The sequence below is a fragment of the Mixophyes fleayi genome, chromosome 5 (assembly GCF_038048845.1).
Source record: "Mixophyes fleayi isolate aMixFle1 chromosome 5, aMixFle1.hap1, whole genome shotgun sequence".
Taxonomy (NCBI): Eukaryota; Metazoa; Chordata; class Amphibia; order Anura; family Limnodynastidae; genus Mixophyes; species Mixophyes fleayi.
The window spans coordinates 78,232,086-78,255,985 of NC_134406.1; the positions used below are offsets into that span (position 1 = coordinate 78,232,086).

General features: G+C 37.6%; 1 protein-coding gene across 1 annotated transcript in view; it reads left to right on the plus strand.

Moving 5' to 3' along the window:
* The window catches only part of LOC142158465 (collagen alpha-6(VI) chain-like), a 111,838-nt gene that overhangs the window by 80,180 nt on the left and 7,758 nt on the right, over positions 1–23,900 (plus strand). The window contains exons 27-35 of the mRNA XM_075212432.1: positions 2,378–2,428; positions 2,854–2,889; positions 3,858–3,920; positions 5,113–5,172; positions 6,268–6,303; positions 14,013–14,049; positions 14,739–14,750; positions 15,259–15,752; positions 17,222–17,318. Coding sequence (XP_075068533.1) covers positions 2,378–2,428; positions 2,854–2,889; positions 3,858–3,920; positions 5,113–5,172; positions 6,268–6,303; positions 14,013–14,049; positions 14,739–14,750; positions 15,259–15,752; positions 17,222–17,318 — 886 coding nt within the window. The remainder of the gene's footprint in view (positions 1–2,377; positions 2,429–2,853; positions 2,890–3,857; positions 3,921–5,112; positions 5,173–6,267; positions 6,304–14,012; positions 14,050–14,738; positions 14,751–15,258; positions 15,753–17,221; positions 17,319–23,900) is intronic.

The following is a 23,900-nucleotide window of genomic DNA, read 5'->3' on the forward strand; positions in this document are numbered from 1 at the left end:
TGCACATCTAAATGGATGTGAAATTAAAAATCATTGCACCAAATGAGACACCATACATATTTGTGTTTTAACATGCCTCTAACTTGCATTGTTCTGTTGTGTATTATTTTGATGTGCATCAATGCCCTTGAAAACTTACATGTTTCTGAGAAGGATTTGCACATGCGTTTGGCATTTTTTAAAAATATTGACTGAACACACTTGTAAATATATCTAAATGCATATCAAATGCATGCATAAACACAGTGGGCTTGATTTATTAGGGCACATATCTGCTGATTTTGAGCATATTGTACGCAAAATCACTCTGCGCATGCTCAGAACCGGCAGATACGGCCAGTAAATCAGCCATTTTTCATGCAACAGCGCACGGAAAGGGCACATACTACAACCTACAATTTAGGGGTGGGGGGGGGGGGGGTCCTGGGCTGGGAAGTGGAGTTCTCCCCCAGTCAATGTAGGGGCATGCCAAGCTAGAACGCACACAGTCACAGCCGTAGCAAGCTCTACGTCATGGAAGTAAGCTTCACTTCTGCTGAATCTCTTGCTCCAGCTATGGGGCTAGTTTAAGTTAGCTGGTGGGCCGGCCAGAATTACAGCTGGACAACCTGCCAGCTCTATACAGTGTAAAAATAGATGTTTGGGTTTTACTTAAAAAAAGCATGGGGTCCACACCAACTAATGCTATTAACTCTAGTGCTGGTTTCCGCGAAATCGGGGAGTGAAAAAACGCTAAAATACTAGGGGCTAGATTTACTAAACTGCAGGTTTGGAAAAGTGGAGATGTTGCCTATATCAACCAATCAGATTCTATCTTTCATTTATTTAGTACATTTTACAAAATGACAGCTACAATCTGATTGGTTGCTATGGGCAACATCTCCACTTTTTCAAACACGCAGTTTGGTAAATATACCGCTAGGTCTCTTCCTACACCCCTGGGGTTGTGGGTGTAGGGTAACAAAGTGAAAGAAAAAGTGAAAAACACCACTTTACTTTATGGCACTACAAGTCTCAGCCAGCCCGTGTTGCCATTAATTAGTCTGGGCATGCTGGTGCCTGTAGAACTACAAACACCAGCATAGTCATGGCAGCCAGAACATGCTGATACTTGGAGAACCACAAGTGCCAGCATGCCCTGACACCCAGGGCCCGCTGAGGCATGTAGTTCCACAAAGTAAAATTTAAATAAAACACACTACCTTTGTTATAACCACATTACTTTAATAAAAATATTAAAACACCTAAAATAAACCACACACCTCTTTTAAACCTCCTTTAAAAATAATAAAACCCCATATACTTACTATCTGATGTCTTCATCTGTAAATAATCCAGTCTTGTAAGATTTTAATCAATTAGGCTTGAAACCAATCATTAAAAAAAAAAAAACAGAATATTCGACAGGTCCTGTAGCTGTTTAAAAAAAAATACATCCAAGGTTCTGGAGTAGTTAAAAAAAAATACACAAAAAATAATCCAAATGTCCTTGAAAATAATCTTCTTTTCTTATTTTCATTATTCATAATAATATAAAGAATCCGGCTTGGCAACAGAGAAAACCCTTAAAAACTAATATACTATGGTCTTCTCTCGAAGACTATCCGCCGCAGAAGGAAATATAAACAGACATGAGGTCTATTTATACAGTAGGGGGGTTCCCATGACAGCGTGGGGAAACCCCCTACTGTATAAATAGACCTCATGTCTGTTTATATTTCCTTCTGCAGTGGATGGTCTTCCATAGAAGAAGCTTTGATGAATTAGGGTGCACGCAAAGCCTAAATACGGGCATGAAATTCTGAGCGCAGGTTGCAATCAGAATGCTTGCCTTAATGAATCAGGCCCATTGTGTATTCTATTTATTTTACCTGTGGTTTAACATGCGTTAAAAAAAACATTGCAAATGCCACTACGTATGTACTGTTATGCTACCTGGCTTGCAAGCAAGGAAAAGTACTTTCAGCAATGGTAGTCCTCTATGAGCCACACTATAGTGACAAGTATCTCACAACTTTTCATTGCGTTGTATGGAGTTAAATCAGTAGTGGTCCAAGAAACAATTATATCCCAGTATCGTGCTAATATTGCTTTTAGAACCTTTTTGTGCATGCACATTTGACTATACCAGATTTGTAAAGTCTCATACAATACTGGAGTGAGAAATATAAATATTTATATATAACTGAGAAGTTCTTATTGTAACAAAGAAATCTACAAGTTGGCAACATTAAAGGTATTTGAAATTTCCCCTTATTAGACTTGATATAACAAAAGAAATATAATATTTAGCAATTATCATAGTCTTAAAAGCAAAGTGTATATGCCTTAATCTTGCTTCTTATCATTCTCATATACATGTACTATATTTTAACAGGGGGACTATGGAAAGCCTGGCTTTGGGACACCTGGCAAAAAGGGAACAAAGGTGAATTAAATTCTATGTCCTAATCCGCTGCTGCATTTGTTAATTGTATTGTGCACCAACTGAAAATGTAACAAAGACAAATCATCTTTAAACGTGTTCTTGCATCATACACTGTATGACTAGTAGAACCCAACCCAATTCTGCATTAAACTGTCTGAACCATACCAGTCCATTTAGCGTGGGAGGTAAGCATAGTTATGGTTTTCTACTCCTGCTGATAATGAATTTATAAGTAAATGTTATTTAGATTATTTAATACATTTGATAAACCTGTACAGCAAATTTAAGACTGACAGACATCCTAGTGCAATGGGTAATACCTTAGTGGGGAGGCAGACCGTTCTAATGTATAAAAGCATTACTGCACCTTGTAAATGTGCTTGTATGTAAAAAAAATGTGATGCCTTGTTCATTGATGTCCATAGGGGGTTCTAGGATTCACAGGAAACAGTGGCAATAAGGTATTTTATTCATGTTACTGTATATTGCATTTTTATTTGACTCGTTATATGTAAAACAAATATAGTATGGTTAATTATGAAGGACCATGTTCCTGCATCTTTCGTAGGGCTGTTTTTAGTAGAACTTTAGGACCGACACTAAACATGTGTGTATAGCATCTCCACACCATAGAAGATGTCAATGCCCTAGTGCAGCGTGACTTATTTAGGTAGCATCATTTATTTTAAAAGTGTTCTGTGATAGAACATAAATGCAAAAGACAACTTTGTACCAGGTTCACTGCTCACCTCGTACAGGCAACTTGTTTCACTTTTTATGCTACTATCTGGGTGTAGTTGTCTTTTTTGCAGCACTGGATGGTTAAGCTGATTACTGCTCATTAAACAAATAACTCTCACTTATTGACCAAAGTTTTCACTTACTTTATCGCTGTGCAACATTACATGATCTATAAACATCATTCCTCCTACCAACTAAAATTACACTTAGATATTAAAGTCCCAGTCTCACCTACCACTGAGAAAATCTGCCATAAATGGGCGGAAAGTGTACAATCACTGTACATTCACTGTACTACTATCTTATAAAATGTATTCATAGACTTAGTAAGTGTGTATGGCAAGTAAATAGTAATATCCTCACTCCTTGTATTTGCCAAGTAGTAAATTTGATATATATGTTATGATATAGAAATTTCCTATGAATTATATCACATTTTTCCTTTCTACCGCTGATGAGAATATCACTTCTAAGAGTTCCATCTAGTGTATCATATTAGGATAAGGCTTTTACTGCTACTGTATTTAATAGGATATTACACAATTTGGTAATCATGTTGCAGTATGATATATGTTACCATTTCTCATTGAATTGCACAGTCAAGTCCATGAAATTGTTTTATTTACCTCTATTGAATTTAAAAAAAAAGAAGAATACATATTATTGTAATATTTGCAATGTTTCCCAGGGAGAGCAGGGAGATCCTGGTATAATAGGAGAACCTGGGCCAAAGGGAGTATCTGGAAGAAGTGTTAAGTATCAAACCAATATTCTACATTTCATAGAGATCGCATTTTTTACTTATTTGCCAGGAGACAGGTCTGGAAATTAATTGCATGTTTTTGCTATTATTCAGTATTGTCTTCCTTTAAACAATCATGTTATGTTCAAATTACATGTAATATAAGTTATTGCATTTATTATTTTTATTATACTCTATAACTAAATTCAACAACAGATGGCAAACTAAGAGAAAAGGGTAGTAGAGCTCTCGCTATATATTTCATTATAAAGTCTTCTTGTCAAGGCCAGTGAGTGAGCAGAAAGGGGAGGTCATAAGTCGGCAGCAGTTGAAGAGTGAACACCTTTGGGTTCTATTCCTCTTTCTGAGCACTGAGTGCAGGGAATGACTCAGAAGACACAGAAGCTCACATTGGGATCATTGATCACACACTAAGGGCCTGATTCAGAGGGAAAAGTAAGCGTATCTTGTGATTGAACATGATGTAGATACGAATCCACTTGCCTGAAACTTTTCAAGGTGCACCCAGGTGTGAATGAGTAGCAGACGCGTCAGCTTTGCAGCAGACACAACCCTCAGACACTTAAGTCCAACTTGCAGACATGTGCAAAAATTATTTATTATATATGATACGAACGTAGTTGCTATGAATCATCATTTAAACTTGATAAATCTAGTTTATACAGCAGGAACAACTTCCCAACATGCACATATATATATATATATATATATATATATATATATATATATATATATATATAAAAATAACCGTTCCTCCAACACGCTTGGCAAATCCTAATCTAAAATCAGGAACAACTTCCCAACATGCATCCTAATCTAGTCTCAAAAATCATATGTGAATCATTCACTAATCTCTAATTTTAATTGGCCCACTAGTTTGGATGTTCATCATCATCATCATCTGCTACTTACGCCTATCCCTGACCGCCCACAAATAAAATCACATTTTTAGCCATGCCTGCGACTCTGTCCAAGTTTGAATCTATAAGCAATTGCTCAAACAATTAGGATCACAGCAACAAATCAATAAGTGTACTAAAGAAATTGTTTTTTAATACATGTACTGAATCTGATTTGTAAATGTCTCAAACAAAGTTTGATGCTAGTCCTTTTCCTAGACATACACTATATTTGTATCTGACACTAAACATTTATTAGTAACAATACTGTTTCACCACAGAACAGCGGAAATAAGGGTGATATTGGAGGGCGAGGACCACCTGGACCTCCTGGACGGAGGGTAAAGTCTAATTATGATTACTTTTACTTATGCTTTTTTCTACATACAGGTAACCCTTGTTAGTTCTCTGCTGCTAGGGAGTTACTTAACTAAATATTTTACAAATGCCTTCTCCTCTTTCCCTGGAATTCAAGCTCCAAGATTCTTGATGTGAGGAAAAAAGTGGAGGGCGGAGCCGAGTGTGACATCAAGGCAGCGGGCTTGGGAGGAAATGTTGCTGGCATTGATGAGGGATATTTGAGGGGAAGTGGTGACTGTGAGGAGGGAAGATAAGTTCTGTTTTGGGCATGCTGAGCTTTAGGTAGCAATGGGATATCCTTGTGGATGAAGCAGAAAGACAGTTGGTTACACTATTTAGTACAGAAGGGTAGAGATATAGATTTTGGTGTTGGGAGCACAGAGGTGGTACACAGAGGTGGTACTGGAGGCTAAGTGAGCAAATTGATTCCCAAAGAGAAGAAGTGTAAAGTGAAAAATTAAAGGACCAAGTACAGAACCTTGTGGGACTCCAACATTGGGAGTGGATGGGTGGATGTGCCAGAGGTAGAAACACTAAAGGATTGGTTCGGTAGGTAGGAAGTGAAGCAGGAAAGAACTGAGTCACGAAGGCCAATGGAGTGAAGGGTGTGTAGGAGACAAGGGTGAACAACAGTGTCTAAAGCAGCAGAGAGGTCCTGGAGAGTGAGTATGGGGACATGACCATTACATTTTGAGAACATTGATCACTTTTGTGAGAGCAGATTTAGTGGAATGTTAGGGGCGGAAGTCTGATTGCAAAAAGTCTAGAATGGAGTGTAAGTGAGACAAGTGTTGTTGGAGAGAGAGTTTGGATAGAGAGATTAAATAATAAGGGTTATATAATAACAGCTAATACATTTTGACATGTGTAAATAACACTAGAGGTGGTAGTTGACTCTGAATGAGCAAATTAGTTCCCCAAGAGAAGAGGTGTGAAAAAAGTAAAGGGCAAAGAAAAGAGTCTTGTGGGGCCCCAGCAGATACCAATGATAGCCATGGCCTGCTTCATTTGACATGTTTTATTTTGTACAATCCTTTTTATATGATATACCTTAACACATTTTTTTCTACCTTCAGGGAAGAAAAGGAATTAAAAGTTCCACTGCACAGCCCGTATGTAACATTAGAATTACTCATTATCTTTTTTCAGTACTCTTCAGTATACTGTACATGTCTGTGTATGTGTGTGCGTCTGTGTATATGTAAAAATATATATACACACACATATATATATATATATATATATATATATATATATATATATATATATATATATATATATTCATACATATAGATTTATCATGTGCAAAAGTTTGGGCAACCATCCAAATGATTCATTAATTCTTTATTTTTACGACCTGATTGTCTGGTTAGGCCTTACAATTACTCAAACTGAAAACAATGCCAGAGTTGAATAAATACTCTGACCCTTCTATCCTCTCCAGATGTCTTGCTTTCCCTCAATAACTATGGCTTCCACAAAGCAACTGATTGAAGAGTTTAAGTAAGGATTATTGACTGTTACAAAGCAGATGAAGGCTATAAAAAGATATCTAAATGCCTTCAGCTTGGATTTTTCACAGTTAGAAACATCATTAAGAGATGGAAGTCAAATCAACTGTTGAGATCAAGGCAATATCTGATATACCCAGAAAACTCTCTGATATAATTGCTCAGGAATTTGGGGGCCAAATGCAAACAAAATGATGGGTCCTCCCTAACACTATCATATGCATGAGAACTGATGAATTTTCCTGTACATGACGCAAACAGAAATAACACAATACACTTACGAACATATTTCTAGACTAATATACAGTGATGTAAAATAATATTTAAACAAATCTCAGGTGTTGCACTAAAACAGTCATGTCCATGTGGACAACTATAACGGTTTCATTCTATAGCACAGACAAAATTATATAAGAACAAAATGTAAACTTTAGTTTAATTTCTTAATACTTTACATAGAAAATAAACCACACAAAGGAATAGGGAATTTGTACAACAGCTCCTCCTTTGTCAGTGTTAATAGCACTTTCTCTTGTACTTTTCTGATGAAAAGTCATCAATAGATATCATTATTTAACAAATTGTGTCCAACATAGTGGTTTATTCTTATTATTGACCGAGTCTGATGTTATGATCAGTTTTAACTTGAAAAAGCTCCTCCCTGCAGGTTTCACTGTTATTGGGAGGGTTGATGCTACCTTTGAAGCTATCCGCGATAAAGTTTTGGCTATTTTTATTTAATCTGGTTTTAAGGCACAAATGACTGTACTTCCAGGTATGTCATTTTGTACTCAGCCAGCTAAGTATGCTGACTATCTTTTCCATGGAGTTCAGATTCATGTTCTGAGGTCAAGCTTTTCCCAGTTTGATGAACTGCTACAGTAGCTTTTTCACCTGCTTGTTTCAAATCTCAGATTATTTCAAATTTTCCTTTTATATGGTGAATTGTTTTCAAATATATCTGCTGTGGATGTAATGGCGGAATCTACTATTCTGTTGAAAAATATTAACCACCAATTGTTTTAAAACATTTTCACTAAAATAATTTTTAGTGCTTCTAAGGCAATTGCTTTTTAGCTGAGAATGTACCTTCATTTTTTCCCAAATTTCCAGCACTGTAATTAGTAAAGACATTTTTATAAAATGCCTTGGGATTATGTAGCAACTGGTAGCTACATCAGATAAAATAGATATAGGGTATAAAGGAAAGTCTATTAAAGTAATGTTGTCTACTTAAGTAGGTGATTAAATCAAATATGTGAATAGGTCACATCTTTATTTATGAAAAATATTAATTCTTTATGTAAAAATACATAAAAATATACTATAACATATTAATGGCTCACGGCTGGTAAAATGAAGAATATTATGTAAAATGTATCTAGACAACTCTTAACTACAATTTTGATATTGATCAATAAGTTAAACATGCACAGACAATATATCAGTCTTGTATGGTGTTAAATTTCATAAAGTCCCAGTGCAGAGACAGTGAGAGGTGGAGACACAAAAGATTGTAGAAATGTTAAGTCAGTCAGGTGCTGGCAACATAACTGTCCTTCATCATTTATTCCATCACGACCTCCTTCCTCTTCTGGTTCTAGAAAAGGCATTTGTTTTTGTGCTACATGGACACTCCTGAGGTTATCTGCCAGTTCAGAGTAGCTGTATGCCTGGTATGTCAAGTAAGACTCCGATTTACCGAGAGTGGGAGGGAGCGGGTACAAAGAACTGGGGCCTAGGCATGCCTGTGTAGCTGGAGGAGCCATCAACCTATGGCTAATGTCTGTGTCTGTATATATATATATATATACACATATATATATATATATATATATATATATATACACACATATATATATATATATACACATATATTCACACACAGACACTAGCCACAGGTTGATGGCTCCTTTGTACCCGCTCCCTCCCACTCTCAGTGATCCGGACTCTTACTTGACATACCAGGCATACAGCTTTTTTATATATATATATATATATATATATATATATATATATATATATATGGGGCCCCAAGAAGAAGTTGCTGTGTTGGAGCCTGAAATTTCTCTTGGCTGCCCTGGTAATAGTTATTATTACTATGCATTGGATAAGCTTAGACTAGTTGTTTCAGTAACTGACAGGGATCCAGTTACATAATCTTTCACTATGGCTGGCCAACAACATTAACAGATCTAATAATAAAATACATTTGTTCTTAATGACTGACATCTGGGGTTCAGAACAAAATAATAGAAAAATATTTAGAATTTTTCACTTGGGACACAATCTTCTGGATACTTTCAGTGGTTCCTTTAATCAGCTCATTTGGAATGTCTTTTCCATTGTAATAGACCCAATTCTCTTGGCAAGTCCTATATGTTAAAGGAGCAAACTGAGCAAGTAATTCTACTTCTTAAGGAAGTTTCCATTATTCGACTTGTACAAGTTTTTCGTACCAGAACACCCACAAATGCCATAAACTCTCTCTCCAAGCAATGGTACAATTGCAATAAGATGCTTCAAATCATCGCACCAATATCATATTTCATCTTCAGAGATACTTAGTTTTGCCTAATCAATTGTTTTTCCTTTTCTTTTAACACAATTCTTGCTCAGTACAACTTTCGTGAACCTTGAGTAGTGTATTGATATTGATCCAGTCTCAAAGCTCATTATTTGTTAGCTTTTGTGCCCTATGAGAAAAAAGTTTGAAACAAAACAATAAATAGAGTTAACATTTTTTTGGATTACATGAGATAATTGTCACTGTTGACCCATTTGCTACGGTGTGATGCATAATGAAACCTGTAAATCATCTGCAGTCTTTTCCCTTGGGGAATGCCAAAGCTGTGTGAAATTTAAATGGTGTATATACTGTACTCTACCCATAGTAAATCAGCAGGACCTGATTATCCAATAGGCTGACTAGGCTGCAGCCTAGGGCACTAGGCTTTTGGGGGGTTGCAACGTTTTGGTGGTACAAAATGGGACAGGGAGAGGTATAAGTTGTTCTCCAAAGTAAAAAGAAAATATTAAAAAAAAATGTAGCAAAGTTTAGTTTAGTAGTTTAATCTTGATGTGGTATAGGCTGAAAACATTGTGTCATCTTTGGGTGGGCGCTTGAGGATAATTGAGTAGGAGAGATAAGGAATGGGACAGACGCAAGCATGCCAGCCCCCTTCAGATATTCAACCTTAGTAGCACTCATTCATTCCTCCGTTCTGCTATACAGTTCAGGTTTTAATGAAAGCCTAATGAGTGACAGATCGAGGCGACCCCTTTTAAAAGACAAGAGTAGCCGTGTTTCGAAAACACAGGAATATAATCATTGGTATTGGTGGGGGGGTGAAGGAAGCCAGCTTGTAAATGAAGAACAAATTCGTTTTTACCTGACGCATATTGTCCTGCCATAGAAGGCGAAGGCGGAAGGGTGCTACGAATATATTAGCCTAGAGCGGCATGAAGCGGTAATCAGGCCCTGTAAATCAGATAAAATACTGTCCAAAATACGGATGACACATGCTTTTCACACACATCAGCTACCGTAGTTAGCGTTCCAAAGGTGACTTCCGCGTTTCAGATGCGGCAAGAACTCCAACTACACCAAGCATGGACGCTGATTATCGCAAACAGAAGGAGCCAAGACCAGGATCGTTTTTAGGGATTTCTAAGGTAAGGTTTCCTAGTCTAAGCAGACTATGTGCAAACTGTGATTCCATCATGCTGGTTACAACGCTACTTTTTCTCAAAAGAGCTATAAACATTAAGTCCACGATGTGAGTCTGTGTCAATGTTTTTCTGCTGATCATAAATCAATTTCCATTTATTTATGGAAGTAGTATTTTATACTTTTTCATCTTTATTTTGCGCCCTCTTATTGCTTGTTTGTTTGGTCTATTTATTTATGAGGTGCAGCATTTACTTAGCAAGAGCGTCCTGATTCCTTTTATTTTCTCAAAATACTGGGTTGGCTTGATTAGTATAGTTCTTAATATTGTGCTAATAACTGTCATCTAGTTGGAGCAATAGCTGCCCCTCCCACAAAAGGACTTGCAATAAGGGTAGTGCCATACCCATTTTAACAAAACAAAAAAATATTCAATGGTATAGATCAAACATGTGCTCCAAGTATTAGCACACAAAGAGGTGCGGTATGTAAGAGAATAGTTACATTGTAGAAGTTGATACTTCTGACATTGGTGCCAGGCAGTCCTCTCCCAGGCTGATTGTATTATCCAGAGACTACATCCTTGTGCTTACGTCTCAAAGGAATTTTCTCCTGCTGAACATAACTATGATGTCGGTCAAAAAAATATCTGGCTATAAAATGGGCCCTTGAAGAATGGCGCCATTTGTTAGAAGGTTCTAAACACACAGTAACCATTCTTATAACCGTAAAAATGTGGAATTTATTGGATCCATCAAGAGGTTAACACCCAGACAAGCCCGATGAGCTTTTTTCTTCACCAGGTTTCATTGTGTTATATACTAATATCCAAGTTCAAAGAATCATAAAGCTGATGCTCTCTCTAGGCATTTCCATTTCTTCCAGCTTCACTGATTGTTGCAGCTCCGACTCCAGATCTCTCAGTCAAAATAAGACAGCACCAAAGTTTAGCTTCCATGTAATCTCCAAAAGACCTCATTTGTTCCTTATTCCTTTCGACAACAGGTGTTGTGTAAATTGAACAATCATAAACTTTCTGGGCATCCCGGTATTAGGAAGATGTATAAAGACCTTTCAAGATTGCTATGGTGGTCAATCTGTAGATTATGTACTGTCTTGTGAAACTTGTTACTGGGATAAGGTTCCTCAAAACATTCCTTATAGTTTATTGAATCCATTACTTGTTCCTAAACTTGATTGGACACACATATCCATGGACTTTAAGCCTCACTATTATTTTGGTTGTTGGTAAACAGATTCAGCAAGGTGCCTCTCTGTCAATTTCTTATCGTTAACATGTTGGCCTCCTTGTTTATCCGACATATCTTAAAGTTACATGATATCTCTGAAAATATTGTTTCAGATAGAGAAGTACATTTTACAGCTCTCTTCCTGAGAGCCTTTTGTACTTTACATGGCATCAACCTCAGCTTCTCATCGGCATACCACCCACAAACTATTGGTCAGACAGAAAGAGTAAATCAGGAGAAGTATGTGAGATGTTGTACCTGACACTTGCAAGATGATTAGCTGGAACATCTACCATGGGCAGAATTGTTCACAATCTGCCTCTGGAGTTTCCCCTTTATATTGCATTTATCACTTACATCCTAAAGCTTATTCATTATCCACTCCCGTTCAAGTTAATTCTTCTGCCAAAACTCTGAAATCTGTTTGGAGTAAGGTTCACCGAGCTTTGTCACAGTTCGGGCCTAGAGATTCTTTGATCAGTATCATAGATACTTTAAGTTTCGTATGGAAGATTATGTCTGGTTGTCCACTATGAACATTCATATTCACCAGGCCTACTAAGTTAGGACCCATGTTCTTTGGTTCATACAAGATTATCAAGATAATTAATCCTGTTACAGTTCAATTAATTCTGCCCAGAAACTTAAGAATTTTGAATAAATTCCACTGTTATCTTCTGAAACCTATGTTTAACTCCAGAATTTTCTGGAGAAGATTATTTTCCAGTGTGTTGATGCATGGATCTCCTGAATATACTGTAAAAAAAAATTCTTGACTCATCTATTCTTGACAGGATGGTTCAAAGAAAATTCCAGTCCTTTGTGCATTGGGAAGGTTATAGGCATAAGGTCATAGGCTCCTGCTCAAAATATCCATGCAGACAGATTAAAAGCTAGAATCTATCAGATTTTCCTGGTTAAACCTCATTAGGAGTATTTGCATATGATTATGAATGTCATAATTTTCTGCCTTTTCCCAGCTTTTTACATTCATATACTTGTTGCCACTGTGTTCTGGTTCATCTTGGTCACTTTAGTGACATCTGGGGGCGATCACAGATCAGTTACTGTTGGAGATGTGCTCTCTTCCTAATCCTACCGAGGAGTCTCTCTGAGGGAGGTCTGCACCTGTCAAGATTCATATCGCTGGTGATAGTGTTTACTTGCTAGCTTCCTGGTCCTTAACCTTCCACTCCAGTTAGTTCCTGACTACTGGCTCTGCTTTATGGTGACCCCTGGCTCTACATTATGGAGACTTCTGGCTAATGACCCCTTGCTCTGTATTACAGTGCCTTCTGGATCCTGATCCCAAGCTCTGCGCCTTCATTGGTACTAGTTCCTGACTCTGGCTTCTGATTATAGTGATTTCTGGCACAGACTACTCTGGTTGGTTTACAAACACATCCTCCATCTGCAGAACATTACTTACATGTAGCTATAGTACAGTTACATACTAGAGTACTTACTCTCGGTTCAGCATGTCTTCCATCCACACTGAGGAGCTCTGGGACTGTCTAAGTAGTACCATTGTTCTTTCTGCGTGCTCAACTGTGCTTTTTGGACTGTTACCATCAGCCTATCTGCATACCTGCCCCAAGTGGTCATCCTTTATACCAGAGACTGTTTGCTATTGTGAATCAGTGTCAGAGATTATTCTGCATTACCTGTGACTGTTTACTGCCTGAGATTTTATGATACCCTCTGTATCTCCTTATTACCCTGCAAATCATTATTGCCAGATCAGCACTGTGACTCTGAGTTTTTGCCTGTCTGCAGCTGAGTTTCAATAAATCATCTTTTATCGCAATGCAACCTCATTCTTCCTGCCAGTATATTCCTAACACTTACTTTGCTTATATGGTAGCGCCATCCTTGTTACTAAGTATTCACTGACAGGGTCACCAAACCTTTGCACATGTCACATTCACTGTTTATATGCATTAAAATGTGTAGAAATGCCATGTTTAAATTTGTATTCTGCAGAGGTTGTATTAACTTCTCTTCACTTAGTGATTCAGTGAAACATGGAATTTAAATGGGGTGGGGATTGGCAAATATTTGCTTACAACTGTATATATTAGATTCTGTATCATGTTTTAAAAATAACTGAAATTTTTGCCAGACCCTACATATTGTTTTTCATTACATATGTAGCCTCATCACCTAAAACTTTGACCTTACAGGATAATCGGGCCAAATAAGATGATCATGTGCCACTAAGTTAGCACATCATGGTTAGAAACATTTTTAACTGAACCACTGTTGGTTATCATTCTACAATTGCTCTATAACAGATATGTTAAACATAAACCCTGCTAATTATATGAATTAATGCTGTGAAATTAGCAATTTTCAGTAAACGAGTACCTTTCCTTATGTTTGCTCTACAGACATGTGAACTAATTGACATGATTCGTAAGACATGCCGTAAGTACATTTCTTTTGCACTTAGTTATCATATTGTAATACTAATGCATTTCTGCCTTCAAGCTTATCTTCGCTATCAGTCAGCCCTAATCACTGTTGCAGCATTGTCAGTCCTGTGTGTGACTATTTGACCACACCAAAAATAATTGTCCCTTCTATTTAATTATATTCTAGAGGAGTCTGCTTCTTTATGTATCCCTGGTTTACTTGACTATGAAATACCATATTTGCCTAGTACAATTCTTTTAAGTGTACCTTATTACTATACCAATTGAAAAATCAGAACAAATTAGTCCATAACCCCAAATCATGCTCTGATCCACCCATGCCATAAGAATGGGAATTGTTAGGTACGTACTTAATTTCTTAAAACAAATAAAATTCAGCAAATAAAATTTTGTTTCCAATTACCAAGGAAATGCTATTATAAGTGCGTGTTTTTGTTGCTAACAGTATCCCTCTATCTATCTGTCTGTCTATCTATCTATCTATATTAAATAAATAGATAGATACTGTAAAATGACAAACACTTGTGACAGGCTGCTAGACCTCTTTTCATGTGTCATGTACATGTTGGCCCACCCTATTACATATTAATAATATAATAATTTTAACATAGGTTCTCATTAAACATTTTATATATCATTTTTTTTACAATATTAATACATATCTACATCTTTCCTTTTCAGCATGTTGTCAAGGTAAGCAAAAAGCTCTTTGATTTATCAGCTAGTGAAAGTAATTTTAGAGGTCTATAGTACAATGCATTTAGTAAAAGTGAAATAGAAGCAGACGGCATGAAATATATCAAATACTAACAATGAAATCAATAAGCTGAGATTTGTATGTCGTTTCCAAGAGCGTGGAAAAATTAAAAGTGATCAGTCCTTAATTTCCCTGCCTGTATTTAGTGTTTCAGTTATTTATGAGCATATGAATGTCATTCAAGTTAATAGAGGGGCATTTTATGTATGTCAAGTATTGAAATGCTTCACCTATGCTCCAAAAAATTCCATCTTGACGTACCCTTTTTTTGCACTATTTTGATGCATTTCGAAAAACGAATGAGTCTTACAATCAATAGATTTAAATTTACAAAAGTAGTAATATATTTAAGAGATGTAATATTATTAATTGTAAGTATTAAGACAAGTCTCTGTTGTGTATTTTGAAACTAACAAATCACACATCACTATGTACCTTTTTCAGAAAAACCTGCCTGCCCTGTGTATCCAACAGAACTGGTCTTTGCTCTCGATATGGCTAGTGACATGACACAAGGAACCTACACAAAGATGATAGAGATTGTCACATATATTATACAAAACATTACAATTAGGAATAGTAACTGTCCTGTTGGGGCAAGAATCGCTGTAGTGTCCTACAATGCACATACCAATTATCTGTTGCGGTTTTCTGAATTTCAAAGTAAAGAGAAACTGCTGGAAGCCGTAAAGGGCATTCCTCTGGTGAGGTCCAAAACAAGCCGTGATATTGGGAGCAGCATGAGGTTTGTAGCCAGGAACGTCTTCAAGAGATCTCTCCAAGGAGCCACTGTACAAAGAATTGCAGTGTTTTTCAGCAATGGCCCCTCCAATGATATCATTTCTATCAACACGGCCGTAATGGAATACAACGCTCTTGGGATTATCCCAGCAGTCATTGCATTCACTCCTGCACCTGCTATCAAACGGGCCTTTTCAGTAAGAGTTTACCTGTACTGCATATTATAATTTAACTTTTGTTTATTGTTCAGTCCTTAAAATACAGCACTTGCTTCCTTTTAGGGTGCCAAATGCAATAAACCAACAATATGCATTTGTAATATTTTGCAATGTAATGATTTTGAATGGCAAAAACAGTCCAGTAGTGGGAAAACCAGGATATGTAGCATGATAACCTAGTAGTGAAGATGAGTAAACCAAAGGGGATTTAATTACAGATGGAGCAAATTGTATTACAGCGAATGGTGCACTATGGCACTTTTTGCACTTTGATTAGCATAGGTGCGTTTAGCTTGTAATATTCAGGCAAAGATCTTTCACAGACAAAAAACAGGTTGTCCACTTAATCCTTAGCTATGGTGCACAATTCACTGAAACAAACTCTGGTCTTTACTTATGTTATCCAATATCCCTGCTATGAACCATTATATCATGATCTAAATGCAAATCAGTAGCTTACTTTATAGTGTTCTACTCTTAGATTGTTTTCAATTTAAGTATATGGTCTATGTATGCCTAATGGTATGCGACCTAAAGACCTTCAGTTTTAAAAATAATCACACTGATTGAGATTCATTTTAGGTATTTTTTTCCTTATTTTACTCCACTTTTCTCTTTTGCAAAGTTTAGTGAATTAGTCACATAGTGAACCATGCTATGGTCTATTCATAATGTACCTTTTTCTTCAAAGTGATCCATTGTTGTTCAGTGCTACAGGATTAAGTGTAGCCAAAACAGGACAAAGTTAGGTGGCTCAGTAAAATAGTTTGAACCAGGTAAAAGTCAGATACAATCCAAAAATCATCTCTATCTTTTTTCTCGTTCCAACAGGGCTCTAATATTTGTTTATTTTTAAATTGCCAATGGGCACTGTAAACCTGTGATTCTTATTTACCACACAAGCACTTGGAGTCAGGATAGCAAGTGGGTATAAAAGTAAGCAGGGATAGGAGACAGTAATCATGCAAACAAGTGATATGGTTTATTGAGGACCAAGAATAGTTATTTGAAGACTAGACAAGATTCTCGCCTGAACCTAGAATCAAGTTGTTCATACCAATACAAATGTTGGTTTCAAATAAAGTCTATATTTGTGCAAATCTAGACCAAATCAGAACAAATAGCTAGAAAATCAGATTCATTGCCTAGGTCTTCTTTTTGTTTTGGCAAACCTAAAATGATTTCTCCTGGCACTTATCCAGCTTTCCTACAGTTTAGACTTCAACCATGTTAGTTGACCACGGTCCAAATGTATGTTTAGAAGAGCAATGTAGTAAGAAATTCACCAAAAAAGTATTGAAAAGATATAAAAATTATTAAGCATTTCAAATACAGAACTACAAAACTACTGTATTTAAAAAGCACTGTTATCATAGAAAACTAATGTAAATATGAAATTCCAGTTTTGATCCTGAACAAATTATCTTTCTAATGTTTTATTCTGACAGATGGATGACACTGGGACATTTCGGCTGGAAGAAATTCCTGCAAATGTGGATTTTAAACCATTTGTAAATAAGCTGCAGAAGTGCACTCTGTGTTATGGTAAGAATTAATTAAAACATTTCAGTGGTCATTTCTGAAACTGTAAGAGTATGTGTATCAACGTGCAAGATGGAGATTTTGTCTTGTAGGATTAGCTTATTTAAGTAAGATTGAAGAGGTTGGTTAAACTCATTTAGGGAGAGCATTTCATATTTAGCTAAAGGGCAACGAGGATTTTTGTACCCGGAAATGGAGGTGTATTTTGCACATACTTAGAAGTGGAAAGCATGCCACAGCTTGTACTTTCAATGGAATGCCTTTTACAACTTCCACGCAAACTTTATGATCGAAATCCTCTATGACCAATGTAATAAAATCACTTAAGGAAGCGTAACACATATTAAAGACAGTTTCGCTATTCTCTCACTGTCATGATTAATTTAAAAGAGGTTAAACCTAGTAGTAGTTTAGGAGACAAACAAAAAAGAAATTAATGAACAGGGTGGTTCTAAAGTGGTAGTAAGCTAGACAGTGAAGTAACTCTTTCCACCATGTGCATTTCCATCCAATCCCGTAAAAGCTCATGCAGAGTGTTTTTACAGGGCATTTGGAAAGTCCATAATGAAGTGCTTTCTATTTTTTTCTGCCTTATGCATAACAAGTAGGTACATTTGATCATGTAAAATGCATTGCATCCTTGCATTTTTTATTGCTTGCAAATGACCTTTATTGTCTTGCATGTCCTCAGCAGATGTTAATTTATATATCCATGATTCCAAGCAGCCCCACTGGTGGATGAACATTGCTTAATTTATTTCCAAATCTCCATATTTTTCTAGAGTATTTTTTTCCGGGAATACAGTAATTTGTATTTTATTCATGTATACTCCACTTCTGTGGCGCTCATAAATGTCTGCTAGGTTGGTATATTAGGCAAAATCATAAACACACTGTAATATGGGGTTTTCAGTGCTTTGTAGTTTGTGTAACATTGTATAATAAGATTTTTAGTGCTTTGTAGTTTGTGTAACATTGTATAATAAGATTTGGTTGGCACTAACCTGTCCTCTATTGTGTTCCTTGGACATCTTCCTTAGATTTCCTGCTTTAGGGCAATGGATTTGCGTAATTTCCTGCATCTAAAGAACAAACATGATTCTGATTTTGAGAACTCTGCTGGTTTTGAGGGGGAGTCCTCTAGTAGACAGCCAGTCGACGACCTAGTGTTGAATGTTTAACAGGTTCTTAATGTTTAACAGGTTCTTAATATTCAGGACCCAGAAGAATTAGTGATTCCTGATATTCATGCAAGAGGAAGAAAAGCAATGAATTTATTTTTCTTCCTCTCTGCAATTGCAAAGGGTGGATGCAACTATGGCCTGCCTTTCAAAATATACCACAATTCCAAATCTGAATGTGTCCTTGAAGGACCTCACAGTTAGGAAATACCTATAAAGGCATATGCTAAACAAAGCAGTTGAGAAATAGACTGAGCAGATTACACAGTATTTAGACATAGGACTTACACAGTCAGGTAAGCCAAGATAGTTCTTTGGTAGATAGCGTGAGACAGGCATGCGAGTATTTGGGCAAGGTGACCCTGGATGCAGGTTTTGAACAGTCAAGTATTGCAGCCCTAGTATTTTCCACCAGGTGTACACTCTGGCTCAGATCCTGGGAAGCTGATGCAGAATCAAAGAGGAACCTTGAGTTTCTACTTTTTGAAGGAAATTACCTCTTTGGTATGAAATTAGACAAGATAATTTCACAGGTGAGTGGAGGCAAAAGTTTCAGTGAATTTTCCAAACCAAAGGGTCCAAGGTTTAGTTCCTTTCAGTTCTCATGCAGGAATAGAGGAATGTGGAGGCCGCATAAAGAACAGACAGACATAGTGAGACAAATGGCAAGCTTCCAAGTTAACTGATAAACAGGCCGCATAACGGGGTTCTTCCACAGCTAGCAATATCTGTGATGCGAGTCAGCCCTCCTGCACTTTCGTGGACCAGTGGATCAAAACCACTTTGAAATATGGGTAATAGGTAATATTATTATTATTATTATTGTTTATTTGTTAGGCGCCACAAGGTATCCGCAGCGCCGTACATGGTACAAACAGTAGACTATACAGGGTAAAACAATACAGAACAATAAACACAAAGTACCAGAACTTCAGAAACTCCAGGCAGGCAAATACTGTAAAGATGGAGCGGAAGAACAGGTGTGGAGACAGGAGGGGAGAGGGGCCCTGCTCATACGAGCTTACATCCTAAGGGAGGGTAGACAAAAATCAGGCACAAGAGGGAGCCAGTGAAGCAAAGGGGAGAGTAAAAAGGAGCCAGGGGAGAAACAGAAGGGTGAGAGGTTAAGTGGATGGTTGGTAGGCCTTAAGGAACAGTTGAGTTTTAAGTGCCCGCTTGAAGGAGCACAGATTGGGTGAGAGACGGATGGAGCGAGGGAGGTCATTCCAGTGAAGGGGGGCAGCTCGGGAGAAGTCTTGTATTCTAGAGTGGGAAGAGGTAATCAAAGTGGAGGAGAGGCGGCGATCATTGGCTGAGCCAATAAGAATGGTTAGATTTTTACTCAAATCTGTTTTTTGTACAAAATACGGACATGACATATAGACTCTAAAAATCCCTAAACACTCATCTGCGATTAAAACGTCCACTTCCAATTCAAAGCTCTTCTCTTCAGTCCGGCAACAGATAAAAGCTTAATAATCTTTCCTCCTTCTGATCAATTTACAGATAACAGCTCAGATGCTGGAATAGGGCCATCTTTTCACCATCTGGTACTGGACCATAGTGACCACAGATGCCAGCCTACAGGGATGGGGAGACATGACTCCAAACCTTCAGCTGCACTGACTTTGGTCCCAGTAGGAGGCAAAGCTCCCAATAAACGTGCTAGAACAAAGGGCAGTGTTCAATGGTTTGATGGACGTGGCTTACATAAATAATTAGGATGGGCTCCCTAGCAATGAAGAAGACCACCAGGATTATATGCTGGGCAGAATGGTTTGTCCCGGCAATTTCCGTGGTATTCACCCCGGGAGTGCAGAATTGGGATACTAACCATCTAAGCAGAAATACCATTCATTCCAGGGAACGGTCTCTCCACCAGGAAGTTTTCCTTCAGATTATGGAAAGATTAGTTCAGCCCGAAGTCGACAGGATGGCCCCTGGAATGGTTTTGTCGAGAACCATGGTTCCTAAAGCATTCCTGGTGGATGCCATGACTGTTCCTTGTAATTATCGACTGATCTATCTTTCCTGTTACGCTAATATTCTTAAGATGGTGGCAAGGCTACCATGGAGGCTCCCTCTGAGAAATGATCTGCTAAGTTAGGGCCCCGAAGTCAGGGGTCTTTCAAACTATGATTAAGGCCCTAGATTCAGTATATGCGAAAAATTACCACGCTGTGAAGAAGGCTTGTGACAAAGCAAACTATTGCCAGATGGATTAAGTCTGTGTGCAGGCTTCAATCGATATAGTGGTTTAACACTGTCGCTGGTAAAAGTCCTTCTGATAGTAGAAAGGCTGTGCTATACAAACCAACGCGTTTCGCCAGTTGTACTGGCTTCCTCAGGGATAGTGGAAAATGTGTTCCAGGGTTCATTATATAGATAAAGATGTAGTTCATGTTGGTTTGTGATAGGTCCATCAGAGCAAGACAGCTGTGCGTTATTTGGCTTATCAGTGTATCACAGCTATGCCCATTACATCCAGATATGAGTGAAGGATGAATGTGCCCCTCTCTTTTCTTATATTAGAAATGTTCCATTGGGCATTAACAGAGATGTGCTAGTTAAACTATGTCCCATACTCATAGGTACAAGGGGTACATGTGTCAAAAAGATACAGTTAAGATATAACATAATAATATAAATCCCATTCGTATCTAAGTCTTACTCCTGTGTGATAATCAGTGTAGGAAAGGAGCACTGCAAAGGGATGTGGATTCACACACTAGTTTAGAGGAAACCGGACCATCTCAAATTCAATATTAAGCCCATTCGGTGTCAGGGTTTTAAGATTGTATATCCACCTGCTGTCTTCTCTAGATATGTGATTGATATAATCTCCTCCTCTCCAAAGTTTTGGAATTTTGCATATTCCTACAAATTTCAATAGTAAGGGATCTTTTTGGTGACATGAAGTAATATGGTGTGCCTCAAACCCCTTTTTAATGTTTCTGTGGTGTTCTGAGATACGTACATGCAGGCTCTGAATGGTCCTGTCTATATACTGCTTTCCACATGGGCATTCAAGTAAGTAGATGACTCCCTTACTAGCACATGATAATCTGGTCTTTATTTTGTATATTTCGTCTGTGGTATTGGATGTGAAGGTCATAATTGGTTTGGTGCTCTTGTTCCGATTTGTCCTGCAGGAAAGACATTTATTGCAGTAAAAAAAAATCCATTATTACTTTCCCCTAGCCAGGAGTTAGTGGAGTCATGAGAATTAGCCGGGAGACTGCTTTTAACCAGTCTGTTTTTTTAGACTGTCTACCTTTTTGTAAATTAATCTTGGTTTGTTTGGCAGTATATTTTTCAGTTTCTCATCACAAAGCAAAACCCCCCAGTGTTTCTTTACAATGGGGTTAGAGAGAGAGGAGAGAGGAAAGAGAGGAGAGAGGAAAGAGAGGAGAGAGAGGAGAGAGAGGAGAGAGAGGAAAGAGAGGAAAGAGAGGAAAGAGAGGAAAGAGAGGAAAGAGAGGAAAGAGAGGAGAGAGAGGAGAGAGAGGAAAGAGAGGAGAGAGGAAAGAGAGGAGAGAGGAAAGAGAGGAGAGAGGAAAGAGAGGAGAGAGAGAAGAGAGGAGAGAGAGAAGAGAGGAGAGAGGGAGGGAAAGAGAGGAGAGGAGAGAGAGGAGAGAGAGAAGAGAGAAGAGGAGAGAGAGAGAGAGACCGAGATCAGCTAGGCTACAAACCAGAACTAAAGCCCTAATGGCTAAAGTCCCAAAAGACATATAATTCAACAATACTCATTATAGTAAAATAAATGATTTTATTAGGCTGGTCGTGGGGACAGCACAAATCCATATGCAGACTTAAAATCATATATAGGTTCAAGGATCTTTAGTATGCAGACTGGAACACCAGTGAACATATAGACTATTATAGCATGCCTCAGCCAATATAGCTGTGTTTATAAAAAAGTTCATATACAGGATAATGAGTATGGCAAGAATCTTTAGTATGCAGACTGGAACATCAAGGAGGTTTTATTACAAATAGGATAAGCACTCAGAGGTTTCAAGGAATCTACCTGGCTGCTGCTCTAAACCCTTGTCCAGAGGGATGTCCCTCCTCCTTTGTAAATAGGTTTAAATTATATAGAAAAAACAGTGTCTTGCACCACACGTACGTAGCCTTCCAAAATATTATGTATCGAAATAGTGCATGTGATAATTAATCAGAAGCAATGCATGAGTAAGCGATAGAGTAGCACTATAATTTAGTAAATTCTCTCCAAAATGTCAATATGTATTTGGTGAATTGCGATATGGTAAGGAGGCACTCAACCCCTTTTTACAGCACAGTTATTCCTGTCCTTAATGTCTTTATACACTATGCAAACTTATGCGATTAAAAAATGGGTGGTCTTACAGTTCTAAAGTATTCTCCATAAGCTGGTGTTGATTTTCTAGCAGTTTACAAAATTAAGGTTCCCTTTTAGACTTGGTCAATGTTACGGATTGTCGTGTGCACATGTGGGAGAACAAAATGCCAAAATAGTGAAGTAACGCAATGTTCGTTTATTCAAAAACGCTAAAATGCATTCACAACAAGTTTTGTTGATCGAAGCATAGACATAGGTATAGGGTTTTCTGGTGACTCTGTTGGCTACCAAGCTGGCGTCTTATGATCCGGAATATCGATGAATTTATAGAGCACGGTAGCATGCATCAGGTCACGTAGCTGCGTTTATAAGCAACTTTGTATACTGGATATGGAATAAACAAGGCTTCAGATGCAGGTTGCAAGTACTGATGAAATTGCATTTGAATCACTCTGGTGTCAGGTTGCATGAACATTATCACAGTCAAAGTCAAAGTTTGTAGTTAATCATGCAGTGCTGGATTCAAGGATTACAGGTATTGAATTTCCCAGGGTTTCAGTAGCAGCAAGACACCGATCAGGTATTAAAAATATGGCAAGTGTGGACTGTCTGAATTAGGCTTTTATAACAACTCCCAATTCCCTTGATAACATAATCGTTCACTTTAATCTTAATCTAATGCTGCAAAAGTAGAAGACTGGTATTTCACTGACAGGTTTTTTTCATTGTAAGAGGTTTTTTTTACAAATAAGGTTTTTTACTCCCTTGATTAGTTGTCAAGGTTTGAATGTTGTGTTACCTGAAGAGAAAATGTTCGACTGGTTGTTTTCCTCTTCTATCCTATCCTGTGGGACTTTGTTAGTGAATAGCTTAGTTTCTGCTGGAGAGGGAAAATGAAAAAGGAGGAGCTTCAGAACTTTGAGATTAAAATTTAAATGCCGACTCCAGCAAGAGTGCTCTACACTCCAGGGTATCACTGTCCCTCAAATGGAATCAGAGAAATGGATTAACATAAGTACAAATATAATCTTATAATAACAAAGCCCTGACCAGTTATGGAGATTTTTGGTTTGCTCACTT